This window comes from Melozone crissalis, unplaced genomic scaffold (assembly GCF_028551555.1).
Source record: "Melozone crissalis strain CALT ecotype California unplaced genomic scaffold, PUWL_Pcris_2 ptg000027l_1, whole genome shotgun sequence".
In the NCBI taxonomy this organism is placed as follows: Eukaryota; Metazoa; Chordata; class Aves; order Passeriformes; family Passerellidae; genus Melozone; species Melozone crissalis.
Window position 1 is genome coordinate 55,845,523 of NW_026535805.1, and position 20,342 is coordinate 55,865,864.

At 42.5% G+C, this 20,342-nt stretch overlaps 1 protein-coding gene across 2 annotated transcripts in view; it reads left to right on the forward strand.

The window, feature by feature from the left end:
- Positions 1 to 17,086, forward strand: part of HS1BP3 (HCLS1 binding protein 3) — a 56,792-nt gene extending 39,706 nt beyond the window's left edge. The window contains exons 5-7 of one of the 2 annotated variants that reach the window (XM_054279907.1): positions 5,505 to 5,653; positions 6,149 to 6,317; positions 15,384 to 17,086. In XM_054279907.1, the coding sequence (XP_054135882.1) occupies positions 5,505 to 5,653; positions 6,149 to 6,317; positions 15,384 to 15,612 (547 nt within the window). In that variant the 3' untranslated portion in view covers positions 15,613 to 17,086. The remainder of the gene's footprint in view (positions 1 to 5,504; positions 5,654 to 6,148; positions 6,318 to 15,383) is intronic. The other variant, XM_054279909.1, reaches the window with a different exon arrangement.
- Positions 17,087 to 20,342: the final 3,256 nt, after the last annotated feature.

A 20,342-nucleotide genomic window follows, 5' to 3' on the forward strand; every position in this document is an offset into this window, starting at 1 on the left:
GAGATAGCTCAGGATCTCCACAGAGAAGCAGATTCCTGCAGTGGTGCAGTGAGATCACTGTCTGCAGGATCCAGAGGAGAGAAACTTCCACTGTCCTGCTCCTGCTTTAGAAAGAATCGGTGGGAACTTTCAGGATTGCTGTGTTACACTTGGGGTAAGATACTGTTATTAATCAAGGCTGTAGGTTGATGAAAAGAGGATAACATGACTCTGGACAGATTTTAGTAATGAATGCTCTTTTAATTACCAACTGGTTATATCTGATAATCTGCCTTTCTATAATTTTACTGAGCATCAAGGCAATGCTCACTGGCCTGTGCTTATGTTTGACTTTTTAAACTTTTCTGATTTCTAAAATAGCTTTATTTTTAGCCCTCTGTAGCTTCCCTGGAGTTCTAAACTGTGTTGAGTAGTTAGATCCAGGGTGCAGAAAATGCCTGGCCAACTTTTTCCAAAACATCTTAGTTCATGTTATCTGGTATTGCATATCTGAAAGTGTTCATCATTAGCATGAGTATTAGGATAATAAAAATTTCACTGCTGTCAGAAACCCTGGAAGTACCATTTTGCCGCTTTGCAGATGAAACCCAAAATACTAATGAGTATTTTTGGCTTTTTCACATCATTATTGACAACTTTATTATGCTTCTCTTGTTCTGGACCACTGTGGTTTAATTTAGTCATGATTATGTTTTGAAACTTGTCTTTTGTTGTTCCTTAACTTGTTTCAGCAAGTCTTACACTCTTTAGTCTAGAAAATCAGAAGAAAATTATAAAGAAATTTCCTTTATGTTAATTTTCCTTCTTTGCAATCTAGTCTCTAACCCTAGTTCCCTTGCCAGGCTTATGAGTGCTCAAGTGTTTTATTAGTTATTTAGTTAAAAACATTTTAGGAAATGTTTCTCTATTATGATTATTGCTAATGAGCTGTGTACTAAACAAAAGTTGTCCATCTGTGGTCTTCTCATCTGCTTTCAAATTGCATTAGAAAAGGATATAATCAGAAAACTTGAGGACAGATTATGAACACAGCTTGCCTTTGTTTAGGAAGAACAGGTACTCTTGAGTTCTGAGCCCTTCAGAAAAATCTTTCCACAAAAGCAGGTCCCTGGATGGGAGCTGAACTCTTGAAAATCTCTTCCTTTAGGCTTTCTTTCCATCTGTTGCTCTGCTGGAACAATAATCCAAGGCTGACCTAATCTCAGAGCAGCAGCAGACAAACTTTGCAACTGGATACTCTTGTTCCAAATGATTTCTAATTGCAGATTTATTCCATCAATTACACATTATCTTACTTTGGGACATGCCAAAGCCATTTAAAATCCTGTAAATTAGCATGATGTCCACAAGAAAAAGATTGCTGTGTTTGGTACAGTATCCCTGCAGCCAGCACTTGTGGTGGCAGCTTAATGCTTAGGAGCGAGGCTGTGTGAGCTGATGGGCTTTGAGTTTCTATTGGGCATCCCTTGGCCAGAGCAATTGAGAATGACCCCTTTTGTCCTGTCTGTTATTACCAGGCAGCTCTGGAAAACGAGCACTGTTGAGTGAAAAGAAAGCAGCAGATGACATTTTGTTTTCTGCACAAACTAGTGTATAGGATCTTTGTTTTTCAGACGTGGTTTTCAAGAAGATGTGCAAATATTGCTGCTATTCTGGCTGTAGCTCTTTTGTTCAAGCCTGACCATAGATCTGTGGGAGTGGGGATGTCCATTTATATTAGTGAGCTCTTCCCTTGTAAAATTCCATGGATGCCTGATGTAGAGGTATGTATATTCTGAATAAGTCTTTTTTTTTAATATTACTGTAGCACTCCTTTTCTGAAATATAATTTTAGTTTTGTAAAAAAGATATGGTCATATTTTCAGAATAATAACACCTGCAGACTTTTGCCTGTGTGCTGAGATTACTCGTGATTTTGATTACAACTCTCACTGTTTTAACCCAGCAGTGAGCACGGGGCAGCGACTCCTCTCTGTATCCAGTGATTTAAACCAGTGTCACCCAGCATTGGATCTGCTTCCAGATCCAGTGTTTCACAAACAGCTGTCTCACACAGGTCTGGAAATCTTCTGACTTTGAAGTGTCTTAGTCATCCTCATTGCTGTTTTCCACAGCTGACCAGAAAGCTCTTGTGCATTGCTGCTGTGCCAGGGAGACCTGGAGGCTGCCAGATGAGTGACCTACATTGTGTCGGTAAACAGTAGCAGGAGAACTGTGCTCACAAAGTGAGTGGGGTTTGAAAGTGTCTGCATACAGGGTTTTGTTGACATTTTCGTGGGTGATTTGAGGATCACATGGGAGGCAGGATTCTCAGCTGGACTTCCAAGTGTTCCAGCAGCCTGACTAGGTGGATTCATGTACTCTAATTTCTGATCATCCAGTTTTGGTCCATGTCAGTTAGAAGGCCAGTCTTTATGTACAGTCACTTAGGAGGCTCCTTTTTAGTCAGAGAAGGAGACAGGAGTGTTATTTGAGTTATTCTCACAGTGTAGACATCAGTAGGCTCAACTGGGTAAATAGTTTCTGCTGAACAAAGGATTACGTCATCTTTAGGGCTGGTTTGGTTTTTGTTAAGGTTTAAAAGTCACTAGTGTGATGCTCCAAAAGTTCACTTGTTTCATAGATGAATAAATAGCAGTAACACAGGTCATCTTCTGCCAGCTGGATGCTGGTAGTTTCAAAATGTCAGATGCCAAGGTTGTGAGCATGATGTATGAAGAAGGTGCTAATGAAGTGCAGGGTTTGAATACAGTAATACTTTGGAAGACCTAATCTTCCTTCATTTCTGTCTTCTCTAAAGACTCTACATTCTTGCACAAGTTTACTGCACCCTGGTACATCATGATCATCAAATTAGCTGTTCTTGCAGCTTCTCCTCTGCATGCCTGCCAGCTTGGGGCTTCACAATCAGCTTGGCTCCAGCACAGTCCCTGGGCCTTGCTTATGGGGAGGTAGCACCAATATACAGAGAGGGCATGGGTGGGCAGGCAGATGCAGCCTCAGGCCAGCTGCAGAACCTCAGACAGTCTCTTAAACTTCCCACACCCCCTTCTCATCTGTTAACCTCTGCTCAGCACTGCAGTCTGGACTGGCACAGCTAAATACAGAACCGTGGGAATCCTGTTTTCCACTTAGGGACTGACCTCAACAGTGGCCCTGTATGGATATGCTGGAATTACTTGGCAGTCCAACAGTGGCTTCCTTAGAAGGGCAGTGAGGGGAAACAACTTGGAGGCAGAAAAACAATTTCCTCTTGTTCCTACCGGTACCAGTCAAGCCCAGCGGGTCTGGCCCTGTGCCCTGTAGCTGCCAGTGGAGTCCCCTGGCCAAACAGAAAGTGAGCCCATGTCAGTGGGCTGGTTTGGTGGCCAGACCACACAAAAAGTCATTACCAGGACATTTCACTTCCATTATTTCTGTTTTACATGCTGTTCTGTATTATGCTCTTTATGATTCTCTTCCCTTTCTTTGGTGCTTCCCACTATTCTGGTGTTGTTTACTGCAAAAGCTTGAGCTAACTAATAATAAATTCCTTGCTACCTTCACTGGAGTGGAGACCTGTTGCTTGGCAAAGTACTGGCTCCTGTATATAATTACCTGTGCTATGATGGTCTCTTAGGCATCAGAAAAGCTGTTGTAACTCCAAATGGACAAGAGGTCAGACTTTTGGCATTCTGTGGGTTGGCAAGTCCTCACCTGTATTGTCTTTCACCTCTCAAAGAATACTTTGTGAGGCGTGAATTATGCAAATAAAAGTTGCTTCTTCTATAGTAGATCGGATTTATTTGTGTTTGCTAAATCTTTTTTAAATGGGTTTCTCAGCTCTGAATGACTCTGTCCTACTGTTCTTCCAGTTTTGTTGTTGTTTGCTTTACCTTTACCTGTAATATTTAGGGTCATTTGAGTGATAGATCCCTTACTACAGTTAAAAAAGCAATGAATTTGAGTTTGTGTAGTATCCTGGGTGAAAGCTGCCTGTACATATTATAACTTTAGATTTTGACAGGTTTTGGAAGAAGGGTCTTCTGCAAATGCTTCAGTTTGAAGCAGTTCCTTGGAGCCATGCTTTCAAAAGTAGCTCAGATTCAGAAGTTATTTGAGGCATATCCCTAATGAATATGAATGCAAAAAAAAAAAAATTCATTATAGTTCCTGCTGCTTTAAAATGAAAGCTTTTGTTATGAATAGCAGTTGTTGACACCTGCAGATACCTTTAGAGTATCAAATAGGGTATATTTCCAAATAAAGCAATATTTAGGTTCTGCATGGTGCTTGCTCTTAGGCTGCATTTGCCACAAAGTGGTGGTAGCAAGATAATACCATCTGTGAGTTCCAGTTTGTTGATGATAAACTTGTGAAAATATCTGGAAGTAACTGGACTCTGCTTTTGTGTGCAGCTGTAATTGGAAGAGGATTTTACAAGACTCTTTAATGTAGTTGGAATGTGTGTGTAATCTTTTGACCTTGTTCTTAGTTTTTGATGAGTATGGCATGTTAAGTGCTGATAATTGGGTTTGCTCTAGGCTGAAACCTGACCTGCTCTCTGCAGAGAGGATCAGATCTTCTACTGGAAGGGGCACTCAAAGGGGCTACCTTAGAAATTGCAGTGCCAGGGCTGCTGAGATGAAGATCTCTGAAATACGGCAATTACTTTGGAAGGGCATGTTGTCCTAGGGACTGCTTCTCTTTCAGCCTAGTTTGAATTGGACTTTTCACCCAAAGGTTATTTTCCTCTGAATTTTCTTTTCTGTGCCATCTGGTTTGCCTCATGACTCAAGCTCAATTATTGTGGGAGCTGCCTTGTAGCTTCAGCTGGTGGAATGTGAGTCCTGGGTATGAGAGCAAGAGGCAGGTGCTTTTCACTTTGCTCTTGGAAGGGGAGTCAACTCTCTTTGTTTAAGCCATGTGCAAATGAGGGGAGTGTCTAATACCTTTGTGAAAGGAGCATGCAGCAATCATAAACAGCAGCAGGAGCAGGCCAGGAAATGGGGCCAAATGGATTTCCTAAAACTTGTCCATAGGGATCAGTGCAATGGACCAACCTGCACTTTGTATTTCAACCCATCCTTTTCTGTCTGTCTCAAACAGTGTTGATGGAACTGATCTTTCTTATTTTAAGCCTTCTGTGTGGGAGGAGTAAAATTGCTTAAATGTTTCTGAGTAGTAGTTTGCACAGTGCAGCATTGTTAGTTCTGCCTTTCCCATTCCCATTGGACTCCTTGACATATATTAAGAGTACACAACATGGGTCCAGCTAGAAAATGCCAGAAAATGTACACTCCTTGACATATATTAAGAGTACACAACATGGATCCAGCTAGAAAGTGCCTGTCCCTCCAGGTCAGTATCCCATTCCTGCCAGCAATTAACAGATGCCTCTGCACCTGTGTCTAAACCTTTCCTAGCCTCCCACCATTTATTTTCAGCTTATGAGACTTTCTAGCCATAAATCTTGCTTGTTAAAGGAAGTGTTGAAGCTAACTTTCTTTTCTCTTGGGTTTCAGAACTAAAAAAGCAAAGACAGCTGCTCCTCCAGCCAAGGAAGAGAAGCCCAAATTAACCATTTTTGAAGAGGAGGTGGATCCAAATGAAGGACTCTTTGGCCCAGAAAAAGATTTCTCATCAATCGGTCCCAGAAGAAAGATTAAAGAGAGTAAATCTGTTCTATATTTGTCTGTACACAGATTGTTTTATCTAAAGCATGTGTATAACTGAGCCTTTAAATTACAGTGATGCATAGTATACAGACTAAATAATGTCTTGGAAATGTTAAGGCAAATTTTCAGCTGAGCAGAATCATCTAGAATCATTCAGAAAGAACAAATGAAACCTGTAGCTCTCATAGCTGTTCTCTGTAAACATTTTGAACTGGGATATCAAGGTCTGTGGGAGCTGGCTGTCCCATTCATGCCACACTAACAGGAGTAATGTGACCTACTTTTGAGTGCAAGGAAAAAGCAGATTTACCAAGTCCTTAGAGTGCAGAGTATCGCTGCACTTTATGGACTGGAAGTCTTTGGAAAAAAAGAATTGTCTGCATGATCTGTTTTTTTCAACCCACCTAGCCAGATTTACTAGTTAGTGTTAGTGCAGGCCTTGTGTTACATAGCATGATTTAAATACAGCAGCTTCTGATTCCCCTTTCTAGATCTGAAGTTATTTGAAGACCCAGACCTCGGCGGGGTGGTGAGACTGGGTGACTCACTCCTGCTGCCAGCTGCCTGTGAGCACAGCGAGGATGTGCTGAGCAGGGAGCCTGAGGAGGACACTGAGGAGCTGCTGAGGTACTCATCTCAAATCTGCCATGTGGGATGGAGGTGGTCTGATCTATTCTCATCTATTTAGGTTTTGAAAGAGATGAATCTGGGGACAAAGCTTAAATACTCAGAATGCAAACTGTGAATCAATACTTGTATCAACAAGTAAAATGTATTGAGTGTCATGGAGCTTGGACATCAAACACATTACAAAGGAAATTAGGAAGACCCTTTGAGAGAGGTGGGGTGCAAGGAGTTACTATGTGACTCCAAAGGAAGAGCCTTGAAGGCCCAAGGTGTGCTATCTGGTTCTTGTTTTCTGCTTTCTGCATTACACTTCTGCTTTCTGCAAATGATCCACAGGGAACCTGACCTCCACTGTGAAGAGTGGGCAACAAAGCCCAGAGATAAAGAATATTTCAGCTTCAGGGCCCTGAAATCAGGGGCTCTTGCCACAGGAGGAATGATTTTCATGCTGATGGCTCACAGACTTCTGTGCATGTTTCCAGGAGGGATCCTGTGCATACCTGCACAGTTGTAAAGGACTCTTTGTCACCCTGTGTTTCATTTTTAATCTAGTGGGAAGGAGGACTGGAGCTCACAGTTGCAGGAGGGTATAATATATTGCTTCTCCCTTGGTAGTGCAGCCCTGGAACACATCAGCACACCATGCATTTATCCCTGACACCTCCCTCACAGGGCTGGCTCACCTGTGCTGATAATCCTTCAGAGATGGAGCAGGGAACCAGGGTTTGGAGAGACACAGGGAATCTGTGCTGCAGTAATGAGTCAAATTCCTTCCTTCTGGGTCTCCAGCTGGCATCTGAATGATGAGGCCAGCCTGCTTCCAGTGCCAATTTGTGTCAACCAGCTCCTGTTAGGATGTATGATTTCCACAGCAGGTACTAAACCCAGGAGAGAGACTCTGTGTGTGTGTGGTTTCAAAGCTTTCCTGAAGCAGGTAATTCTGCAGCTGTTGCTTTCCACACATGGAAATGTGCTGGCTATCTCAGCAGTAATACCTGACTGACTTTAAACAAAGGTTAAATTGGGCTGGGTGCCATCTTGCATTAGACCCTGACAGCCCACCTGATGTTTATAGAAGCTGATGGGGCAGGACATGACCTGATTTCATGCTGTGGTATACTGAGAGCAAACACATGTGTGCTTGCAATATTTTCTTGTCTGCTAGTGATCAGCATACAGCACTTCATCCAGAGTGTTCATATGACTACAGGAGAAGGGCCTGTTCCACTGCAGTCCTTGCATTTTTATCCACTTGAGAGAACTTCTCCATCTGTTGTGTTAGTATCTTTTGGATTATATATGTTCAGAGAGAGGTCTCTGAAGTCTGCTCTGAGACCAATAGACCATGCTTTCAGATCAGTTTGGGATCATCAGCAACAGCAGCACACCCAGATGGTTATGGGAACCCATGGGAAAAGATGTAATTTCTTTTGAATTCCAGTAGTTTTTGTTTATTCCTGATTTGTCTCAGTGCTTCCAATAGTTGATAAGTCATCAAGGTCCACCTGGAAGCGAATACATGTAATGAAGCAGAAAACCATGCAAGTGGTCCAATGGGAAAGTTGCTATGAGAATCCAGAGGGAGCTCCTGGCTGTGCAAGAGGTTTTGGCAGATAGATCAGGATCTGTTGACCTGTTCAGGTGCCTAACACCCTCTGAAATTCCCCTGGTAAACCCAGTTCATGGTGTTACCTGCACATCATAGAGGGCTGGTGAACCCAGTGCAGGGCAGTTGAGGGTAAAGGAGAAGCTGCTGTCCAAGACGGGAGGAGGAGTGGCAGTGCTGTTTTAACCTAGTGCAACACTTCACCTCCCCCTGTGCAAATTCACTGCAGTCACCTGAAATCCAGTAGTAGGGCAAAATGCACTTTGTTTTCTGTTCAGCTGGAAGCCTCAGCAGAACAGTCAGGTCTCAGAAATGTAGAGGCAGCATTTGAATCCTCTCCCACCTTCCCTTCCCACCCAACTGGTGTTGAATGTTCTTGCAGGGCAGTGCCACAGGCTCTTTTCCAGGCAGTGACCCTTTGTAGTGACAAAATGTTTAGTATAAGCTGCACTCTGCAATCTCCCTGCATGGGAGCTTGAGCTTATTTTGAGGCCTAAGAATAAGTCTTGCCTTTGCCATGTATGTGTTGACAATTACTGTCCTTTCCCAAAAAGGACTGAAGAAATCTCTCTGCAGCCCTCAGGTCAGAGTAGGAGCTGTGACAACCCAATCCTCTAGCAGGCTAGAGCTGGATATGCCACTAGAAATGGAAATGGAAACTCTTGGTCTCTTGGACATAGTCAGTTCTATCATACCAAAAGTTTATGTGGACACATTTTGTTGAGATCTAGGACTGTCCTGAGCCATGATGCACCAGCAGGTCTGTGGTAGGTCCAGAAAGCTGGACATGTTCACTGCACTCCAGTGGAGTAGCTGAATAATGCAGATGTGGGAGCTCTGCAATGGTGCAGTGAACATTCACGTGTACCTCAGGGTCTGCTCACAAATGTGTGGTAGATCTGAGAAGTGTCTGACTCACTCTGAATCATGGGCAGAGTTAGAAGAGAGCTGCCTAAGGCAGAGGAGAGCAGAACCTTCTTCCAGAGGGGGATGGCAAGAAGATAATATCCAGAGCAGAACACAGGAGCAATGAAATCCTTTGTGATCTTTATGGTACCTGAGTGGTTTGAGCAGCAGTAGCCCAGAGCAGTGTCAGCACAGCAGTGAATCCTCAGCAGTGGCTGTAACTCATGAGCCAGAGGCTGTTAAGGAGACAAATGAGTCTGCAAAATGTGCGTGGGCTGGGCTTGTCGCAACATGAGGGAGAAGAGAATCTGATAAACGTTCTCACTGCAAACCGAAGACTGTGCTCTCTGTGGATACTTGCTCATATGCAATGAGAATTACTGTTTTAAATAGAATCACCAACTTGACATTAACAAGTGCTGAGCATTGAGAAGAACCAATTTTGCATTCTAAGTGCAGTGGGAGATTTCATGGGCTTTATCCCTTGGGACTCTACAAAGCACATCCCTGAAGAGGCCAAAGTCTGCTCTTCTGAAATCCAGGGTTTTCTGAGCACCCACTTCACTGCCATGAGAGAGTCAAACTCCACCATTTCATGGTCTCTGCAGCCCAGCTGCCCTGGAGCTTTACATTCCCCACCAGCCCCTCATTGGTGAGAATGAGATCCAGCCTAGCACCTCTCCTTGTTGGTTCCTTTGTTATTTGGAGAAGGAAATTTTTCTCAGTGCATTTGAGGGACCTTCTGCAATGCTTAAGCCCTGCTAGCTGTCATTCCAACAGTTAATGGGGTGGTTGAAGTTCTCCATGAGGACCAAAGTTTGTGAATGTGAAGCTGCTCCTGTCTGTAGAGTACCTTATCCACTCACTCTTCCTGGTCTGGTGGCCTGTAGCAAACCCCCACAATAATGTCACCTGTCCCTGCTTTCCCTTTGATCCTGATCCTGAGTTCTTGGGTGGCTCCTCAGCCGAGGCTCATGGCTGAGCTCTGTGCACTCCATGGTCATTGGCATAGAGGGTGACAGTCCCTCCTCATGTCCCCTGCCTGTCCTTCCTGAAGAGCCTGTATCCTTCCATCCCAACACTCCAGTCCCAGGACCTGTCCCACCATGTCTCCATGATGCCAATGATATCATAGCCCTGCAGGCATGCACTCCTCTGCCTCATTAATCTCAATCATGCCTGCCTGGTGTGATGGATCAGGTTTTTGTGGAAAACCAATGCTGGAATTGATCCTATGAATGTTGCAGCAGCTCTGTGTGCCTGCAGAATTACCTAAATTATCACACATCCTAGCCTGAAATAATTATCACAGCTGTCTGAGCAGCCTTTCAGGGGAGATTTAATTAGCTTCACCTTTGATAATGAATAGGAAGCTGAGATGGAAGGAAGCAGCTGTGAGCACATTTGTCTTTTTCCAGTGCTGAAAAAGAGTGTCAGCAGCAGGATCCCAGTTCTACTGCCCTGTGATGGCAGATCTGGTGTGTTCCTTCTTAGGATTACACTGATAACCCTTTCAGGAGCATTACACTTTTTAAGGCTGAGGATATTTGTGACACTGCACCCCAGACACTGTTCAGCCCATTGAGCTTCTTGAGTAGGTTCATCAGCTTCAGGTTTGCCAAGGAACTGTTGCCACCCTTGAAGCAGAAAATGTTTGTGTGTTCTTTCAGCAGGCATTAGCAGATGCTGAATTCAGAGAGTAACACATCTTCAACCCACCCAGGAGTCGTGTGGAACAGCATTTCCAGCATCAATGCTCACTGTCCTGAGAGTATGAGAACAACATGGTAGCTGGGAAAAAAGCTTTGAGAAACTCCAGAGGGTTTATATGTAGATCCTCTGGGGAGAGGATTTTTGGGCAATGTACAGGTGGAAGAGAAGGTTGCAATAACTGAGTCAGAAATTTCCTGACCACTCCAGGGCAGTTTCTCTTGACCACTCCAGGGCAATTTCTCTTGCTTACTATGATGGAACTGTGGGGAAAGGTCCTTGATTTGGCTGCAGTAGGTTACAGAAAAACAAATTTTTCTGTGATGGTTTTCAAGAATTTATTTCATTCCTGTGATGTATCAGGATGCTACTTACAATCATTAGAAAAGCTATAAAGTAAACTTGCCAACAAAACAAACAGTTTTTTGCTAGACCAGAAATATTAATCTTTGCCCCACCCCTTGGAACATGTATGGGTTGAGATGCACCAGATTTCAACCATCTTGCCCCAGGTTGTTTGCATTTTGACAGACATCATCAGCTCAAGGGGCAAAAGTTGCCTGCTATGCCCTGCCCCAGCTGTGCCTTTGTCTGGTGATTGGGGAACTTTCTAGATAGGCAGGAGAGAAAGGTTTTTAATTTTTTCTGACTGGAAAAATTGAGTTTTCTCATTTCCAAGGTGAGTGATGTAACCAGCAGGCTGATTTCCTCAGAGGGCCTCTTGTGGGACTTACCTGCACTAATGAGCCTGTTCTCTGGCACCCAGCCAGGCAGCACCCCCAGGCTGCCTGCATCCATCCTCATCCTCTTGGACTCTGCAGCTGCAGGACAAGAGCACTGTGTGCAGCTGCTCCAGGGAATGGTCACTGTCCCACTCCACCTTCAGTTGTGCCAGAGAGGTTTTTGGAGGCGGGCTGATCTCTCCCAGCCCAAAGCCATGCCAGTGGTTCTTGTAGCATTTCAACAATACAGACTGTCACATTCCTGTGTCCAGACATATTTCCTGGCCCTGGTTAAAATATCATTGTGAATTTACCTGTAATGGATTGCAGAGGAAAGCTGAAGCAGGAGGAGAGAGATCTTCACAGCCCCCAGTGCTTGGCATTCCTGGGATTAGCTCCAGCCTGTATCTTTCCCTGGGCCTGGCTGGACATCACACTGTCTCTCCTGACCATAGCAGATGTGATGGGCAACAGATACTTTGAAGTCTCCTGCCTATTTTTGGGCACAAGTCTTTTCCCAAGTTGTAGATGTGATGTTACAGCACTCCCCAAGGCTTCACCAAGGTATCTCTTGTACTTGGAATTAACACCAGACAAAATAAAGAACATAAGATAGCAAAAGATGAAAGTCTGTTCTGCAAGAACTGCAGTTAGTTACACAACTGAGCTTCAAGCATGAGCATTTTGGATTCTTAGCAAATTATGGGGGTCTTAGTCTCTTGCTTTCATTACAGATTCTCCTCATTAAAGCATTCCCAGCAAGCAGAGGTCACTGTCCCCATCTGCATGTTGTACATGCAGACAGCCATTCCTGTCCCAAAGATCTGGTCCAGAGAGAAGGAACAAAGTCCAGAGAAATGGCACCTAAAATGTTGATGTTCTTGTGACAGCTGCATCTGTCTCCAAGTCAGAACTCATTTACTCTCTGGAAGTCCACATGCCAGCAGTCATGAAGGCTTTGTGACAGCCTTTCTTCAGTAAGGGCTTTGATTGCTTTCTTTTGGAATTCTGAGAGAATTTCCACCAATAGAGTCAGTAGATCAGCACAACAATATGGCAAGAATTTTAAACAATGTGGCACTGCTTCTCTTTTACAGAAATAGAAAGAGACTAATTAAAGAATGATTAATTACATGGACCCTCTGTCTGATTGTCTATAAAAAGATGGGGTGGGAAGGTTCTTCCTTTAATCTTGTTTCAGAATAATTGCTTGATTTTTTTCTTCCTCCTCCTCGCCTGGAGTTAAATATGGTGGTAGTTATGCACTGTAACAATTCATTTGCTTTCAAGAAATAGAAGTCCTTGTTTCTATCTCTGCCTGAGGTGTTTTGCATTTTACCTCTTTAGTTTTGCAAAGACAGTTGTGTCTCACATGATCAAACAGCAGTGGATCAAACAGCTTGCCTAGCATTGCAGTGCTGAAAAGCAGGTTTTGAGACAAAGACCACGTATTATCTGCTGTGTTCTCTCTAAGAGACTTCTGTCTAACCAAGGTCTTGAAAAAATCCAGGGCAGAAAAAGGAAATTACATCATCAGCTTCCAGACTTTCTTCTGCAGAATCTTTGGCTTAAAAGCAGAACACCAAACCCCCACCCCCTAAAGACCCCCACAACCTACTGGATTGGATCTTTTTGGGGGTATTTTTTTGGCTGTGCTGAGTGGTTTTGTTGCTGTGATTAGCACAGAAATTGGAGTAGAGAATTCAGGAAGTTGTATCATCATGCCAGGTTAGTGAGCTGGATTTACTGCTGCCCTTTCTGGGTAGTGCACCTAGTTCAAAATCCTGCTTCCTCCATATGGTCTCTATGTATTGTGCATTGTTCCTCTGCTTATTATGTTTTCTGTTATTTAAGAACAAAACTTCATGACATGGACACTGATTCATTCACTATTTGTTCATGCCAAGAAAGGAGGCCTCAGAAATACCAGCCTTAACAAGTTTTGTTTATTACACAGCAAAGAGAACAAGAACGTGTCTTGGCAATGTGATCACAGGTGTGATACCTCTTGGATATCAGTTTGCAACAAACACAAAGGCCTGGGCTTAAATGAAATTAATTTCTTTGTAGATGAGGAATTCAGAAATACATTGAGTGTATTTTGTAAGTTAAGCAGGATATGTCACCCACAAAGAATGATGGAAAATAAAAAAACATCAGAAGTCCTATCTAAATAAAAGAGAAAATAATCTCCAGAGTTACTTAGAGGATGAAATTTGAGGTGCTGCTTGCTGTAACATCAGAGGTAGAGTTCAAGGTGCAGAACTCTGGGGCAGTGAATGGCTCTGTCCATCAGCAGATCTGTTCAGGTGCTCCCTACTTTTAGATAGCAGTGTTCATGCTATTGATTTTACACGAGCAGCCTTGGTTAAAAGTGATTCTTTTAAGTTTCCCTTTGGGAGTCACACGAAGATTTGTCTGACTTGAGGAATGGTTTTACCTTAAAGAGTTCTGATTGTCTCTACACCAGAAAATTTAGGCTAATCCTGATTAACTTCATGGCTGGTTCATGGTGGGTGTAGTTTGTCTCAGCCTGGGCAGTAGTGTTGTAAGTTCCTCTCAGGTTTTAATGAGGGTGAACAGGAAAAAGAAACCCTTGAAATCATGCAGTTTATCTTATTAATAGTGGGATCCTTAGCCTGAGGGGGGTGTAGCTCTTGCAAACCTATGGTTAACATTCAAACAGTTTCACTGGGGATGGAGGAGTAAAATGTCTCAGAGATGTTGGTTCTTTGATCATGTTCCTGGTCATCCCAGACAGTTGCCTCATCAGTTGCTTCCCAAATTATGGAAAAGCTGAGCTTTACATTTAACTGTCTGCAGACCAGTCGTACTGCTGTGTGGTAGAGGCATTTATAGCACCTCTCCTGAGGCAACTGGAGAACAAAGAGAGAAAGGGAGGAATCACTGTCCCATTTAGGAAACAGAAATTATCCCAGGGGTTTCACAGGCATCTGGGTAACCCCTCAAGATGCCTCATTGCCTGGCAGTGAGGAAGTTATACACTGGATATTAGGACAGGTTTTTTTACCCAGAGGGTGGCTGGGCACTGGAGCAGCTCCCCAGGGCAGTGGTCACAGCACCAGCCTGACAGAGCTCAAGGAGCATTTGGACAACTCTCTCAGGCACATGGTGTGACCCTTGGGATGTCCTGTGCAGGTCCAGGAGCTGGACTTGATGATCCTGATGGGTCCCTTCCAGATCACAATATTCAATGGTCCCATGATTCTAACTACAAAAGGCAAATGAGAGGAAGAACCAAAAAATACACAAGTTGAAATGATTTATTCATGCTCCAGGGACTGCCTACCTATAGGTAATGGAGAAGAAGAAACTAAAAAAGCATCTTCCTTAGAGTCTGGTACCATATTGTGTTCCAGTGAGTGGAGCTGCTGAAGAGAATCCTTCTTTTTCTTTACTCCATATTGTGACTTTCCAAAGGCACACAGTTCTTGGAGTCACCAGATAATCTATGATAAGGGCTCTCTTAAAATCTTTTAGCAGCGCATGTGGGAACAGAGTTGGGCATGCACAGTCTGCTGCATATCTGATAAGGTCAAACAATGCAGGTAGAAAATACCCTGAACTGTTTGAGGTGTTCTGGGTTATTTCAGTAGGAATCAGCAGCAAATTATCATCAAAAAGAGTTGTTGTAAGTGGTCATAGATTGCAAAACTTCTTCAGTGTCCCAGAAGTAAATATGAGCATGTAATTTTAAAATCCATTAGGGTTTGCAGTTTCTCATGATTGAGCATGGGGATGCTGAATCTCAGTTTTGGTTGATGGGGATGAAGAGGAAACAGAGTTGAATGTGGATAATTTTACTTTCCCATGAAGATTTATGGGGAAGCAAAGCATCCTGTCACAAAAGCATTATTTTCCCAAACTAAAATAAAGTTTGGTGGTTTTAGTAATCACTAATTGCCTTTAATTTAGACATTTGAAAACATGCTGTAAAAGTAACTTGTATGGGTTAACTTGTATAGCCACATAAGAAAAAATATGGTTCTTATGAAAACTTCTGTGGAGAGAGAAATTTATCAGAGTAGATCCTTTCCTGCAGAAAGTTTTGTTTTGAAAGATTGAATTTTCTTACAGAACAAAAAGCCGTTCAGAAATTCCCAGGATGTTACTGAAGTTTTCTTTTCATTGCAGAGTGGAAGATGATTTTGAGAAACTCTTAGAGGTTACCTCCAAACCAAAACCTAAGGTCCCACCAAAGCCACCTCTGCCTCAGAAGCCAGCAGTTGCCCCCAGGAGCACTAATTCACCTTCACTGGCAAAGCAAAAGGAAAACAGGATTCAGACAATGAATGAAGTGGACATTCTCCAGTATATCCAGGAAAATGAATCTATCAACAACCAGGATACCAGTCTTTTTTGAACATATGTATTTTAAAATATCCTGATGGCTTCTTGGCCCCACCTCCCAGTGAGCTGCAGTGACAGCAGCAAGAACTGCCCAGGTGTTTCTGCTGTCACAGGGCTCATTTGTGTACCAGGATACAGAGAGCAGCAGGTTTGAGCAGCAGAACCTCCCTGTGAGGTTTGCAGAACACTGCAGCTGTGATCTAATGTTGCCTTAGATTTTCAGGGTTTCACAGGGAATGTGAACAAGGATGCAGCCCTACAGATTGTCTACTGCTATTTTAGTATCAACATTGTACAGGTTTTGGCCAGTTGATTGAAAATGGTGAGGATGTTGTACACATGGCAACTGTGAGTAATGTCCAACAAATGGTCTGAGGCATGGTAGGATGCTGTTCCTGTCATTTTTAGATAGTGTTTTTTAGCTCAGTGGAAAGGCCATTTCCCTTTTATCCAGTGTGGTTTTGTAGCAGCCTCTTCCTCCCTGACTTGTATTTTGGTAATTTTTAACAGGAACTGCTAAATGTAGTTAACAGTTCCTCTGTCTTCCCATGGAACATTGAAATCCCAGCTAACCCTGACAGTCTGCTGCCTTAATTGCTGCACAAATGCCAGCTTGTAAGAGAACTTTAGGCCTGCAAAGACCATGCTATGCTATCTCTGATTCCCAGGGAGAATAGCAGATGACTGGGGGTGGCTAAGAACACTCTCCAGACATAGATGGAGGCTACAGTGCCCAGGAGGTTTGGATGCTGTAGGACTCCTATGAACTCCAGATTCACAAGGGCTGATTTTTTCCAGCCAAGTCTTCCTGGGTTTCCACTGTAGTTAGTGGAAAGAGAGAGGGGCTTCTCCAGGAGGTCATTCAGTGCAGGTGTGTTAATGGAGGAAATCTGAATTGCTCTCTGGAGTCACTCTTTCTCTCCTATTCCTTCACTTCTCCCAGAATTTTTAAGAACCAGCCATGGTGATTAATTCCACTAAGCTAAAATGAGTTTGTGTGTTAAGATGGTGGTCTGTTCTTTACCATGTGATGTTTAAAACAAGGGAAGACAAACTTGGCAGTAGCTAGAGGAAAAAAAATAGGAAGAAAATATACTGGAGAAATTTTAATATGCAAGAGAAGAAAAACATTGTAGAGTAGGTATCCAAGACTTTCCCCCTTCTTGTCAAACTCAGGCACTCTGGTTGAAGATACTAAATTTACACCTAATGTGGGTTTATACCTGCTGTCATGCAGTTTCCTGAACTCATTCCATGTGTGGTCTAGCTAGAGATGAAGACAAGCTCCCCAGAGGGAAAATATTAATATATTTAAGCCATACCATCATCTCAATATTTGCCTTTCTAATATAGAACAAAATAAATAGAAAACATTATCTATTTTTAATAATGAAATTATTTCTATCAGCATTTCCTTTTTAAGCCTGTGGGAAATATTATAAAAGTATTTTGCTTTGATGGGACAGATAAAATATAGCCATTGGTTCTCCTCTGTGTATGGTATGTTTTACTATAATAAAACATTTTGCTAACCTGCAGGTGTTACTGTTGTTGCTGTTGTTCTCTGGGTTGTACAGTAGCAGCAAAGAATCGATTCCATTTAGCTCAGGAGTGCTGTGCGGTGTTAAAGTGTAAATAACTATGAAACTGAAAATATAGCTGTGCTCACATTTCCTTTGAGAGCAGCTAAAGGCAGAACCAAAGGTATTACCTAGTCCTGTCTGTCCCCCCAGTGTCCTGGTGCAATTAGGAATAAAAAAGGTGAATAAAAGCAGCCAGGAGAAAATAAATGCCTTGCCTAAGAACAGGCAGGGAATAGCAGGTGGGAAAATTTAATTCAGGGCAGCCTTGCTTTTGCACTCCCTGCTGTCATGAACAACCACTATATTTAACTGAGGGCTCAGGGAGCATCATCTCCATTTTACTCAGCCCTGTTTGGGAACTCTGCCTGCATTTCTGTATTTCTGGGCCACAGCCCACCCATCTCATAGCCTGAACACTGCTAAAACTTCCCAACTGCAGGCCATGGATTTAATGATCAATACAGTGAGTGCAGTTCTTCACCCTCCTTTAATGGCCAAGGAATATTTTGCCCCCCAGTTCTCCCTAAAATTGTCAAATAACCTAAGCACAGGGAAGGAAGAGCTGTTAATTGTTTCCTGTGCTAGATTTTTAAGCTTATTTTGAGGTCAGTATTTTACTTCAGAAAAAAAATAATCTAGCATTCCTGTCAAGAAACTAATATAAAAAGATCCTTCATAAACCCTGGTGTTATGCTTTTGTTTTACAATGCAAATGCCTAGCTGCAGTCATATTTTTGGGCACTAAGAGGTGAGTTACAGTCATTGAATACATTATATATAATGAATCATTATTATACAAGAGAAGAATGTCAGACAAAGGTAGCTGTGAAAAATTGAACATACTATTAGAAATGGCATAGGGAAACTATACAACATACTTTGCATCCTGCCAGAAGAGAACTTTAATTTTTTTCTTTCTTTAATATTTTACTTCTAGTAGCAGCTATTTGATTAGCCTGCTCTTGACAACTCTTGAAATTCAATTATGGACTCTAATGTAGTTCTTGGCTGACAGTCATCACCTTCCAACATCAGTAATAGAGTTCATCAAAAGATTTGACAAGAGTTATATTTAAATCCTTAAAAAAGATGGGGAGGTTAGTTAGAACTCATAATAGATACCTCTATTGCCTTATAAGCAGCTTCTTCTTTTGCATAACATTCTGCTTGCTCTGTGGTACAGCACTAATTGACAACTAACACTGTATACTTCATTATTTGGGTCACAGTTAAACAAATTATTTTCCCAAGCTGAGTATTTCACAGATGAGTTGTGGGTCATCTGCTCAGGTCTGTTCAGTTGCTGAATTTTTAGGAAAGCTAATTCCCATGTAGCACTTAAGGCCTAGTTCTGTCAGTGACAATTTGCGTTGAGTTGTAAAACAAAATATTAATTGAAACTGATATTTCTGCTAATTTTTGCCCAGATGTTAGCTTCTGCAAAGAAGCTGAGCTGGGTACAGCAGAATACACAAGTTAACCTCTGATTTAAGGCCATGAAAATCCAGCATGCTCAAGGGCATTACCTACTGTAAATGAGCAATCCCTGAGGTTGTTAGATTTAATACTGAGTACCAGAAAGCACTGATGTTTCACTTAAAAATGTGACTGTCACTAATTCACCAAGGAGTCTTGAATCTTTGTGTATGCATGCATCAACCACATTTCATCTCAATTGAAGCGATTTCAACTTTTGTGACAGTTTAAATGTCTGTGGGTCAAGAAGATAGAAGGCTTTTACTATGAAGTTTTATCTTTATTTTTTATCTGTATTCTTACTTTTCATCTCAACATCAAAAACTAGAGTAAATTAAGTCACTTGCTTTCTTTTTTTGTATTGTGCCCATTTCTTCCTTTATTTATCTTTAAACCCTCCTGATCCAATTGTTTTCAGCCCTCACCATATCACTGATCTTCCTTTAAAGCCTCCTGCATTTTGTTATTTCATGTCATGCATTGAACCTAATGAAGAATTCAAGTGATGGGAAAATCTTTTGCACTGTTTTCAGTAAAGAACTAGCACTGGAAGGTGGTAAATTAAATTAATTTTCAAATTAAGTGCTGCTGTGAGAGTTCAGAAGTCAATAAAGCTGCTTAAAGGATTGATTAGTTCTAGATATTTAGGGACTAAGTTTTATTCACACCAAGATGTTATGGATGCCTAAAATTTAAATGGGGTCAAGGAGACACCAGTTAGACTCATGGAAGATAAATCAATTTATGTTTATGCCACTCAGAGCTTGGAAAGTCCTTCAGCTACAAGTTACTGGAAAGAAGGAGAATACTCAACAGCCAAATATTGTCATATTTCCCTAGAGTGATTTGCTCTTGGCTGTTTAAGGAATACTGTTCTGGGCTAACCCAAAATTCCCATGGAATGAATATCACTCAGGGAGGATTTGATGACTGAGGGAACAGAACATATTCAGTGCTTTATCACCCTGCTTCCCAGCACCCTCCCAAAGATCCCTCCACTGGCCTTACAACAACAAAGCAAATTCTCCCATTTACGCAGGAGAAAGTCCTGGAGCCAGTGGAAATTCTGATTTCCAATCTATACTTTTTCAAAAGCCGTTTTTGACCTTTAGTGAGCAGTAAAAGTTCAGATGGTATCAGAGGAAGATTCCAACAATTCTTGGATGCCCTTCCAGATCCAGATCCTCTGCTCTAGTGAGGATTCCCCATCTGGAATACGACACAGTTCTGGTGCCCCTGATAGAAGAAAGACATGGAGCTGTTGGAGTAAGTCCAGAGGATGCCCTGAAGTTGGTGAGGGCACTGGAGCACCTCCCCTGTGAAGAGAGGCTGAGAGAGTTGGGGTTATTCAGCCCAGAGAAGAGAAGGTTGTGTTCAGGTCTCAGAGCAGCCTCCCAGTGTCTGTAGGGGGCTACAGGGAAGATGGAGAGGGAATCTTCTTCAGGAACTGTAGTGATAGGACAGGGGAAGGGGCTTCAAAGTAGAGGCAGGGTTAGATTAGATATTAGACAGGTATTATTTACTGTAGTCATGCCCAGACACTGGAACAGGTTCCCCAGAGAAGCTGTGGATGTCCCTGGAAGTGTTCAAGTTGGATGGAGCTCTGAGCAACCTGGTCTACTGGAAGGTGTCCCTGCCTATGGCAGGGGGGTTGGAAATGGATGATCTTTAAGGTCCCTTCCAC